Below are 12,319 nucleotides of genomic sequence, written 5' to 3'. Positions count from 1 at the left end.
GATGCCATGTGGGCACTACCAACGGAGAGGCTAGATAGGTGTCGCACAGATTTCTCGGGACGAACAGAATATGCAGCTTGCACGTCGATCAACTTGTCTGATGTTAGCTATTTCAGTCGACCGCTTTTGGCTACATCTGTCACATTCCCTGTCTCTTGAAACTTATCGTACAGCCGCTTATTGGAAGATTTATTTGGTGCATCCACACCAAACTTTTCTGTGAACGCATTCTGGTTCTGAGCAAAACTGGCACATCAAATGTACTGGGAGAAAATGAATATTCTCTACTGCATTGTGTAATCCATTTTTGCTTTCTCCCGTCAATTAAACTAGCAACAAAGAAAGAAACATTTTTCCATAAGGTTTTTTTTTTCATTTTTAAACCCTGCCTTCCTGAAGCAGACCCCCAATTAAGCATGAACACGGTTCTGGGAGGGGCCTTCGCCTCTAGTGGCCAGATGAGGGAAACGCCAGGCCCGGCTATGCCGTGCCCGGCCACCATAACCCAACAACCGGAGATCGGTCTTTTGTGCTTCCCCTCTAACGGGGACACCCCCGAAAAGATAGCCCCGCCGGGAATCAGTCTTTTAACTCAGGGGCTCGAGAGTCCCCGCACTTCATCGCTACTGTCGACTTGTGCAAACAGGGACGCACGGCAGCTCCGTACCGACCTGTCCCTCGCCCCATAAGGTTGCGTTACTTTTTTAACACTCGCTATAAAAAAAGATAGATGACATGATAAAAATAATTAAATCTTAATAAGACTAAATTAAATTTTTTTTAATGAAATTTTTCAATCGATTCCGTAACTAATATGGACTTAAAATTATAATCAAATTCTTTTCTAACTTCCAAAAATTGGTATTAATTTACAATTATAGATTAGGTAAACAAAAAATAAATATCTCGATTTAATTAGTTAATTTAAGATCTTAAATGGGAAAATCAAAATTTATAATATGAAACATATATTTCAGAGAATTTTTTTCTTCACTAAATATTAATGAATATATGAAAACTAATTTAGTTCTTGCCTGATTGTAATTAAACAAAAAATATTACCTAAAAAGAAATTGAGTATGATGGAAAGCTTTGTAGAATTAGAGTAACAAAAAAAAAATACTTAGTTTTTAAAATATATATCCACGATGAGAATAATTTTATAATAGATTATCTTAATTAAAAAAATTAAATTAGAACTACTTTTGTTGAATCACTTCTGGGTTTGCAACTTAATTTTAAAAACTAATGAAAAAAGTAAGTGATGAAATAAAAAGTAGTCTATATATACAAAATTAAAAGCAAAATATTTTAATAATAAAGTACAATATACGTTAGGATATATGAATACAAAAAACATTTATAATTAACAACCTACATTCGCGCACGTACATACGTATATACATAAAGAAAATTTACGAAATTGGACCAAAATTAAGAGAATGGAGATAAACTCTGTTCTGGTATGACTGTAATTTTGTAGCTTTTATTATATAAACAGAGTAAGCATGAGAGAAGTCTGTTAATGAAAATATGAGAGTTTCTTTATATTCTTTTCAAATATACACGCGCACTTAAACATACTACACAGTCAAAGAAACACGTTAAGAGAAAAATGAATGAAAAAAATAAAAGAAAAATTATTAATTATTTTATAGAAAAAAATTAAATTTTTAGAATGCAAAACGAAGTTAATTAAAAGAAAACAAAGTTTAAATGACTAAAATGTAAGTCCACCTGATTTAAAAAAACTACATCATAAATATTTATATTGTATATACATATTTATATATACTATTCGTAATTGACAATTTCTATAAGTCTTTTATTAAAATTAATTTTTTAAAAATTAAAACATAAAATAAAATACTCATTCATAATCAACGATCAATAAATACTGAAGATAAATTTATGAAAATTTGTATACACATTCTCCTTACGGTGTAAATACGCACTAACAAAATAGTTTTTGAAATTGCGAGTTTAAAGGGAGTATAAATGAACTATTCTATTTTTTGAACTTCTCAGTAACAAATATAGATTTCAAATTGATTTTGGGTGTGTACAGTTTCTTCATATAAATATCTAAAAACAAATTTTTAGATTTTTTGAAATTCCCAGTTTAAAGGGTTAAAATGGATATAATTTTTTTGGAACCTGATTATTTTTTTTTTTTAATTTCTCGGTAACAAATGAAAATATAAACTTTATTTTTGGTGCATTTAATTTTTATGTGAATATATAAAACCCAATATATAGATTTTTTGAAATTCGACCTTAAAAGAAGGGTAAAAAAAAGCTAACAATAAAGTTATAGGACTTTCCATGACTGTGGGTTGTTTCTTACAGACACAACTTAATTTAAAATATTTATCATTTTATTTAAATATAATATTTTTTGTTACAACATGATTTTAAGAACGTGCAACGACATATTGAATTATGTGAATCGCATAATGGAGGTCGCTTTCAAAAACTATTCTAAATTTTCCAAAGGTTGTGTCACTTTTTGAACACCCTGGATTTGAGAAATCTACAGTAAAAAACAAAACGAGCCGAATAATACAATATTTTATATGGTCGGCGTAAGATAACTTTGTTAAATTGGTAATAAATACATAAATATTTTAAAAGAAGGTTGTAAAGAATTTGATTCTAAGTGAAATAATATTAATATCGTTCACGGAAATTAAATAAAAACATAAAATTTTGAATTTTATTAAAAACAATATATAAAACTTTACCGATTTTAACTAGGAATTAAAACAAAATTTTTTATATTAAAATTTAGTTTATTGAGACATAGGTAAATGAGTAAGCGTCCATCCTATTCCTAATCTTTATTAATAAATATCTTAAAGATATGAATCAAAATGTCCTAGAAAAGGATAAAGAAATTATTGTAGAATAAAGGGATAAATCATTGTTTTTTTTACTTTTATTATTTAGTTTTTTTTTTGGAGATGAAACAACGAAATTCAATTGATGATTTTACAATTAGGTGACGTTATGACAGAATATTGTGAAAATAAATGTCAGGAAACAAAAGTTGGCTAAAAAACAAACCGAAAGACAATAAACCATTGCCGTTCACACAAGAGAGAAGGACTAAACCAATAAATAAAATTGAACAAACTTTGTCTTTGCGGTCAAGTATCAATAAAATATAGTTTAAGGTAAAATTAAACAGCTTTTTTTTAATGAAAGCAGAGACTTATTGATTCAATTAAGTAATTAATTTATAAAAATAATTTCTCTTTTTTTCCAGTCTGTTCTTTTTTTAATAGAATTGCTTGTTGATTCTTATCACTCCTTTCCTATGATTTTATGATAAAATCACTTTCTTATATCTATTATACATATATATTTTAAATTTATCAATGTAAATTATTGAAAATGTTTTTAATTTAATGTTTTATTTATCAAATCTCAATTAACAAAAATATTCTGAATAATTGTAAAACAGTACTTAAAGTTAGTCCACTCCTTCCCATAAAAGAGGGTTCAACCTAAATAAGGAAATAATCAGTGCAGATACTTTAGGGAGAATATTAAGTATTCCTTTTAAATAAGATATGAATTATTAACAAAATCTATAGAAATAAAAATTAGGAAGATTAATTATAAGATATTATTTTCTCAAACCAGTCTTCAAGCTATTTCCTGGTTTGGGTGTGAGTGTATAAGCAAGTGCAGTTACTTTTACCGGCTTACCAGACCTGACGTAACTGCAATGTAAGTGTAAATGTACCGGTAAACATGAAGTCTCCTGAGACGTGTACTGTTAATTGAATTGAAAGAACATCGGTATCCACAGTCTAGCAACAAATCTATACATAAGTAGCTGCCTTTAAAAGGAATCGAACTGTAGAACTGTCGACTTCGAAAATCAGCTGATTTTACAATGACGAATTCAACTGCATTTCACTTTCCGGGCTCTGTGGCGCGAGTGTAACCGTCTCAGCCTTTCATCCAAAGATCCCGTGTTCGAATCCCGGTCAGGCATGGGATTTTAACACGCTACAAATTATTCAACTCATCCTCTGAAGTAATACCTTAACAGTGGTCCCGGAGTTTAAAAAAAAACCATTTGGCTAACCGGATGAGCGAGTTATTTATATTTTTATTTAGTTTAAGCATGAATTCAAAATAGATAACAAACTTATTATAGATAGTATAAGTATAGGAAATATCATTCTGATTGGATATAAATATCTGGTTGCAAATATATTTCTGGCTTGGACGTATCATGAGAAGAAAATGACTGATTAAAACAATGCTTGAAGGATGTAAAGAAGATGGTAGAAGATAAAACGAAGCAATTAAAAATAGTATACGATTTAAAAGGAAATTGGAGTTATCAGAAACTGATAAGTTCAGCTTGAAAAGATGAGAATGGACTCAAAAAAAAAAAATGTAAGAAATCAGCTTCAGCACCTATGATGTTTGAAGTTATTTAAAGTAACACTGACTAGCTGAATATTACGAATACCATAATGGTGTAGCAATTTTCAACGGTAAGAACTTATGCCTGGCTTATTAGGGAAAGTTTGAAAAGAATGGGTTTCTCATAACCTTCTTAGCTGATAAACCACTGTTGAATACCAACATGGATATCTAAATGCAAGATGTATTAACCCCTGAAGTAACTTTCATTCTGATGGCCTTGTATACTGACTGTAAAGCGAACATCTCACAATTTTTTTAAAAATTTATATGTGTCACAGCTATAAAAAAGAATAAGACCCGATAGTATAAATGAACAAACACCACTTTCTGTTAGGAAATAGTGTATTTTCTAAACTCTGTTTCTTGATTAAGTGAAAAAAAGATATATATCGTAATACATATATAATATATTACCTGATGATCATTGTCTTGTCCTTGTATAACATCTAAGACGCCATCTAATGTAGTTAGGAATGTATTTAAATCCCCTCCAAGATATTTAAGTAATTTTGCATCATTTGTTGTTGTGATCAAACGTTCACCAAGTTTGGCAAGGAAATCTGATGCATCAACTGTAAACAAAATATAAATACAATTATAGTCTATTGTAATAAAATATAAAAGATAAATGAAACATGTTAATTGTAAAACGTTTTTCTATAGAGTTAAGTCCTTCATTAAAATTATAGTTAAGTTTTAAGATTCAATGATATTAATCAATCCCTGTTTCTCCTTTTTTCAAATCGGGAAAAATTGAAAAATATAATTGGGGCTACTTTAAAAAGCGGACACCTTCCTTGAATTTAATTTTCTGAATTACTAATATCATGTAAATTATTTACGGATTAAGTAATAGTATGCAATATTTAAAAAAAAAATATTTTATTTATACTCGCTTCAAAAAATAAAGTCAATATCGACTTATCAGTGTAATGTAACTGTACCAGTAAATTTGTAGTCGCACACAAACTCAGGACTACTCCTGAGATGTTGGGTTAATTGAAATCCAACCATCAAAGAAAATTGCTGGCAGAAATGAGAACAGCGATTTATGAAGGCTGCGATAGGGATATCGCATAAAATAGAATGCTGGCCGAACGGTAACGTAGATGGTACACCTCTAACAAGGGAAGGTGGACTTACGAGTTGATAAGGGATATCAATCCAAGGCTGCTGGACAAGGCGGCTCATTCCGAGGGTTGAATCACGGGTCCGGAGGGAGCCCGGGAGGTGGATTTCACCTCGCTCAACTTCTCTCAGGCCACGGGGGGTTTCACCGGAGTGGATCCCCGGATTTTTTTATTGTGGAATGGATGATAGCCCGGGACATGCAGTTTTTGTTTTTCATATGTAGGATCGGGTCAGGCAGCGTTATAATCTGGAAGGACTCAGATAATTTTACGAAGCATATGTTGATGGGTAAACCTGAATGGAATGCTGTAACAAGCTTTGAGTCTGAAGTCACGAAAGAGGCAGACATAAGGCTCTGGGGCGAAGTTTAAATTGGGCTAAAAAACTGACGACCCACGAGGATTAGAAAGCATGAGTTAAGACATGTACTCAGGTGAAGTTACAAACCGAAGAGCGAGGGGATGAAGGACAGCCCCCTGCGTAGCCGGCGTTTGTCCGTGCTTGCACGGATGGGCAGCGGTGTTGATACACGAGGACTTTAGATCCCCTGAGCTTGAAGGCATCTCCCGGGGATATGTAATGCATAACTGCGGGTCCGGCCCCGGGAAGGGAGGATCGGTGAGATGGAGGTTTAGTCAGTAGGGAGCAGCCACACATACGCACTTTAAAAACATCTAGCGGAACCTATAAGCGAGTCTGACACTCTGCCCAAACGGGGTTTCTCAGACTCATCGAAAAAAAGAGAAAAAAAGAGGACATCAAGCCGTGGTTGGAGAGGAAGACTGCAGGGGCTAAGCTTTTAGCTCTCGCAGTTCCTTACGGCTAATGGCTGTTTCAAGACATATCTCGTCAGAGGATACGTGTAGAAGGCGACAGGTGTCCCTAATGCCTACTAGTGGATTTGCCAGCATATGTTATGTTTCACTGTTCCAGATGGGAAGCCCAAAGACAGCACTTGTATAGAATTAATAGGCCCTTAGACACCAGCATTATTGTCAAAATAATAAGTCAAAATAATAAGTCGAACGAGGCATTCAATACAACTAAACATTCTGTCCACGAAATATTACGATGTAAGGACCGAAAAGCGTGCGTCACATGATTTGGTTTTAGTACAACACTGGTCGCCAAGAGGGAAGATCCCGGCTACCAACAAGATGCTTTGAACACAAGAAAATCTGGGTATCAAGGAACGGTGCTGTGGGGCCGATTGGCCTGGGGAGAGGTCAGCCTAACAGCAGAACCGTCGTCTATCTGCACAAGCGCGGGTGGACGGTGGTAATGACGCTCCCGGGTGACCAGATCCTCCGTATGCGACACTCCTCCGTGGAACCGTCACCTTATGGTGGCATTAAAGTGGACGGGGCTGAAGGAACATATTGTCTGATACATCCCCGCTAAGGGTTCTTACCTGTCTGGGAGCCGCGCATGCATTTTGGCGTATCCGGTTCTCAGATTGGGGATAAGGCGCAGAATTTGATTCTAAGTAAAATAATAGTAATAATTGTTCACAGAAACTAAATAAAAACATAAAATTTTGATTTGAGTAAAAACATCATATAAAAAAATTTACAGATTTTAACTAGGAATTAAACAAAACAAAATTTTTTATATTAAAATTTAGTCCATTGAGACATAGGTAAATGAGTAAGCTACTTATAAACTTCTATTTTTGATTACGGTTTTGTTCAACTAAAAATATATAATGTCTCACGAATAAGAGGTAAATCTACACACAGCTCTTTTTTTACCAGAAATCCTTTAATGCATTCTTTTTATCCGCTTTCTCAGGATTTTGTAACAACTCATGCAATTCCTCACAAAGTTATTAGAAGACTTTCCTTCTCTCATAAGTTTTTAAACAGGTTTTACGAAGAAAACTCTTTTTTTGTTATTCTAAATAAAATAAACATTTTAGATTATTCTGAGTAAGATTTACGAGAAAAGTTACTTTGTAACAAAATAAGCAAGTTACTTTTTGAATAGTAATCTTTGAGTAGACGACTGAATTTCATTCTACCTTATAAATTGATTCGTACTTGTTGATAATTATATTTAACGGATGATGATGTATATTAAATTTTCTGTTAATGCCACTGTGTAGAGAATTTTATGTATTTTATCGGTAGACCAGTAATATCATGAACAAACTTTAAATGATCTTTCTATTATTAACTGATGGTGATTCTAATTCAAAAAATAATTATATTTTTACAGTATTATTAAATCCCCATTACTTTTTAAACTTTACATGTAACTAGCAGTTAATGATATTAAAGAACAATTTAGCACCGGAGTAACAGTACAAGGTGAAAATATTAAGATGCTACGATTTGCTGATGATATAGTAATTCTAGCTGAGAGTAAACAGGATTTAAAAGAAACAATGAACGGCATGGATGAAGTAATACACAAGAACTACCGCATGAAAATAAATATGAACAAACGAAAGTAATAAAATGTAGTAGAAATAACGAAGATGGACCGCTGAATGTAAAAACAGGAAGATAAAAGAGTACAGAGGTAGAAGAATTTTGTTATTTGGGAAGTAGAATTACTAAAGATGGACGAAGCAGGAACGATATAAAATGCCGAATAATACAGGAGAAACGAACCTTCAGTCAGAAATATAAATTTTTTACATCAAAAATTAATTTAAATGTCAGGAAAAGATTTTTGAAATTATATGTTTGGAGCGTAGCTTTATATGGAAGTGAAACTTCGACGATCGGAGTAACTGAGAAGAAAAAGATTAGAAGCTTTTGAAATGTAGTGCAGTAGGAGAATGTTAAAAATCAGATGGGTGGATAAAGTGATAAATGAAGAGGTGTTGCGGCAAACTGATGAAGAAAGAAGCATTTGGAAAAATATAGTTAAAAGAAGGAACAGACTTATAGGCCACATACTAAGGCATCCTGGAATAGTCCTGGAACATTCCAGGATGCCTTAATGAGAACATTCTTGTCGGATTCCCTTTTTTATTACGGCTTCTTTCTTATGCTCTTCGATTATTACTGTTGCTGTTTGGTTTCTGTAATTGTTAGCAATTGTTCTTCTATCTCTCTATACTTGGACCTTAAACTTTTTAAAACGCTGAATATTTTATTCCAATCTACGTTATCGAATGCTTTTTCTAGGTCTATATATGCCAAGTATGTTGGTTTGTTTTTCTTTAATCTTCCTTCTACTATTAATCTGAGCGCTAAAATTGTTTCCTTTATTCCTAAATTTTTTCTGAAACCAAATTGGTCTTTTCCTAACACTTCTTCCATGTTCCTTTCAATTCTTCTGTACAGAATTCTAGTTACGATTTTTTATGCATGAGTAGTTAAGCTAATTGTAAAATTTAAAAATTAAAAAAAAAACCTTGTTAAATATTTCGTTTTTAATTTTAATTTTTTTTTTTGTTAGGGATCATTTCTTTATAAATAAAATTTTCTCCACAGGTTAAGGTATCCCCTAAAATCAAAATTTTTTATTTGAATTTTGGGTTTTTTGGTGTTTATATTTTATTTCGGTAACTCTAACTTGACCAGAACAACTGGGAAATACTTTGGCAGATTTTTTCAAAAGTAATTTTAATTTACAATTTTTTTTACATCTTAAAACTTAATATTTTATCTAATTATATTAAAACTTAACTATTTCATAAAATTTAAAAATTTTTTAAATGGAACAGGGGTAATTTCTTTTTCCTTTAGGAAAAGATTTTTAACATTTTTGATTTTATTGATTTGAAGTAACTCCTAATAAGTATAAGTTATCAGGAGAAGCAAATAGAATTTGAAAAAAAAGTAATTTTTATTATTAAAAATGTTTTTAAAATTTCGACTGAGAGTTTCCTTTTAATAACTCCCCCACAAAAATAGTACCAAGAAATAAATAAAAATATGTACTGTTTAATAATTAATTTTTTAAATTTATCATTAATTGTAAACTTAAATTTTTTTATTTACTTTTGATAAAAAATGTTTAATTTAAACAAACCTAATACTTTAACTAAATATAATGAATTTTTTTGGTGAATTAATAAAGCTGAACTGATTATGGCGTCAAATATCAAAAGTAACGCTTCGATATCGATCGTTTGTAAGTGTAATAATTTTGAATTGTGTTATCGCTTTCCATCTACCATGTAGGGTTATGAGTGGGTTGAGGTCCTGATTGTTTAATAATTTCCATACCAATGAATAATATCCACACGTTTTTGTAATATTTTATGTACACACAAATATATATATATATATCTACAGTAAAAATTACCAAATGAGATAATCCATACGTGGATTAAATTATCTTTTCAATTGAAATTTATTTTAATTGTTAAAAATTATGTACCTCGAAATAATAGTAGATTTTGTTTGGTGAAGGATGTGTAAACAGGAAGATTTATAAAATTTACTTCCTAATAACTGAACATATTTATATTATTCACAATTATATAAGAATTTCTAAAATACACATTGAAACAAAAAACCCGTATACATTTTGAGTCATCATTCATTTGATTTAATGATACTTACCAATCCTTCTGTTTTATGACAGTCCTTCAACTCTACACCCACATTTTTTCAATTTATTTTGTCCTACAGTTGAGTCAATAAAAATTTGAATCTCGATAAAATTTACTACAGCAAATAAATTATTGGAATGGTTTAGAAAAATTTGCAGAATAAAACTGTGCCCTAGGGGACATTAACGAATAACTATTTAATTTGTTTATTAACAAACTAAGGAAAAAGTGTTAATTTTTCGAGAACAGCGACTTTATTTTTAATTTCATGTAAAAATAAAAAACACCAATAGATAGCTGAGGAAATTTTTTAATGAAATACTTTTTTCTACGAGCGAAACTAAGGGTGCTGGCAAAATTTACAATAAGCACCAAAATCGCGCTATAGCTATCATAGCGTTCTTTTTCCTGTTTAGCCTCCGGTAACTACCGTTCAGATAATACTTCAGAGGATGATATGTATGAGTGTAAATGAAGTGTAGTCTTATACATAGGTAACGTCACTCGAGGGCTCGCAATAAACAAACTTCTATAACACTGTTCCTATTAGAAATAATTAACAAATTCAAAAAGGTACAAATTCATAAGATCCAAGGCCATAAATTATTCAAATTTTCAAAATAGTTATAATTTCTGATCACCGGTTAAATCCGGATCTACTGTAAATATTTTCAAGTATTTGATAAAACACCTATAACAATAAACAAATTGCAAAAAATGAAAACATCAATATAGCATTCTGTTCTTGAGTTTACTACTACTTATTCCATAAAGGATATCTCTACATCTTATTTTATTGCTTATTTAATAATGTTTGAAAATTGCAAGTTTTAGAAAATTGCATGGCTAACGCTAAAAACCAATCATTATTAATTCTCTTTTGTACTTCCTTGTGATCACGAAAAATTTCGGTTTTCAAATTTCAACGGAAATATCCATTTTGACCATCCCCGAATCCATTTTTACTAGTTTCGGCGTGACGTCTGTACGTATGTACCTCGCATAACTCAAAAACGATTAGTCGTAGGACGTTGAAATTTTGGATTTAGGAGTGTTGTAACATCTAATTGTTCACCTCCCTTTTTGATTGCAATCGACTGGACTAAAAATGTTCAAAAAAGCCCAAAATAAAAAAAAAACAAAAATAGATTTTGTACATTTTCTTATAGCTGCAGTAATGGCCCGCATTGAGAGTTATTTTACCGATGTATCATAAGTGGGATTTATTTTCATTGGTTTCAGAGTTATAGCCAAATAAAATTCTAATTAATAAAATATTTGGATCTTACAAGAGGAAGTTACATCGGTTCAAATTTGACTTTAAAAAAACTTTTTTGAAGTTTAAAACATTCAATATTTTAATTAATAAGAAAGTTATAGCAATATTTTGTTTTTTCGAAAAAGTCTCCCATTTCCACCCCTTTGGTCAGATTTTGGCCGTTAACAAACTCTACCGAGATTTTAGGACGAGTTATTTTTATTGAACAATTTGAAAGCAATTGGCGCAAAATTACGGCAGTTATCGTGTCCAAAAGAAAGTGAAATATATATATATAAAACCAACTTTTGAAATGACAGTAGTTTTGGGGTCTGGGAAATATGAATCGCGAAGATATGTCGAAATTATCTGGAAGTCGAATCATGGTACCAATTACAATAGATAGCTTTCTTATGAAATCTACCTAGAAGATCGTGCGTGGGTTTGTTTATTGTATGTGGTCATATTTTTATTTTAGCTACTATTGGCGCAGAGTGGACCAATGATGGCGCGCGGGGTGGCTGCGCGCAGCACACGAACAATTCATTCGTTCGAACGATTTACACTTCTCGAACGATTTATTCTTCTTAATATGAATGATTTATCTAAAATTATATTTGTGTTTTGGGGATGAAAACGGAAAACATGGGGTTATAGCTGTATTACAAAAATCACAACTCAAGAAACAGCTAAAAATGTTCAGGATTTTGAAACTTTTTGTTAGTATTAGTACATCAAATTTATAAACGTTATTTAGTTACAACTGGCAAAAAAATTTAACAGAATCATGTGTAACCAAACACTTTCGCAGTGCCTTTTTTGTAGTATTAAAAAAAATATAAAAAATGTAATAAAGTAAATGATTAAAAAGGAATAGAACAAACATTTAGTTCATGTTTTTCTAGTGAAAATACAAAAGAAATTTTATTTAAACATCGGTTCGGAATCGCTTCATTAGCTTGTGTCGG

At 31.4% G+C, this 12,319-nt stretch overlaps 1 protein-coding gene across 1 annotated transcript in view; it reads right to left on the bottom strand.

Moving 5' to 3' along the window:
• Gycalpha99B (guanylate cyclase 1 soluble subunit alpha 2) overlaps positions 1-12,319 on the bottom strand; it is a 426,360-nt gene that overhangs the window by 361,876 nt on the left and 52,165 nt on the right. Inside the window, exon 3 of the mRNA XM_075378887.1 lies at positions 4,864-5,021. Coding sequence (XP_075235002.1) covers positions 4,864-5,021 — 158 coding nt within the window. The remainder of the gene's footprint in view (positions 1-4,863; positions 5,022-12,319) is intronic.

This window comes from Lycorma delicatula, chromosome 11, assembly GCF_047948215.1.
Source record: "Lycorma delicatula isolate Av1 chromosome 11, ASM4794821v1, whole genome shotgun sequence".
NCBI lineage: Eukaryota > Metazoa > Arthropoda > Insecta > Hemiptera > Fulgoridae > Lycorma > Lycorma delicatula.
The sequence above is the reverse complement of the archived record's forward strand: the minus strand, read 5'-3'. Positions and strand labels throughout refer to the sequence as shown.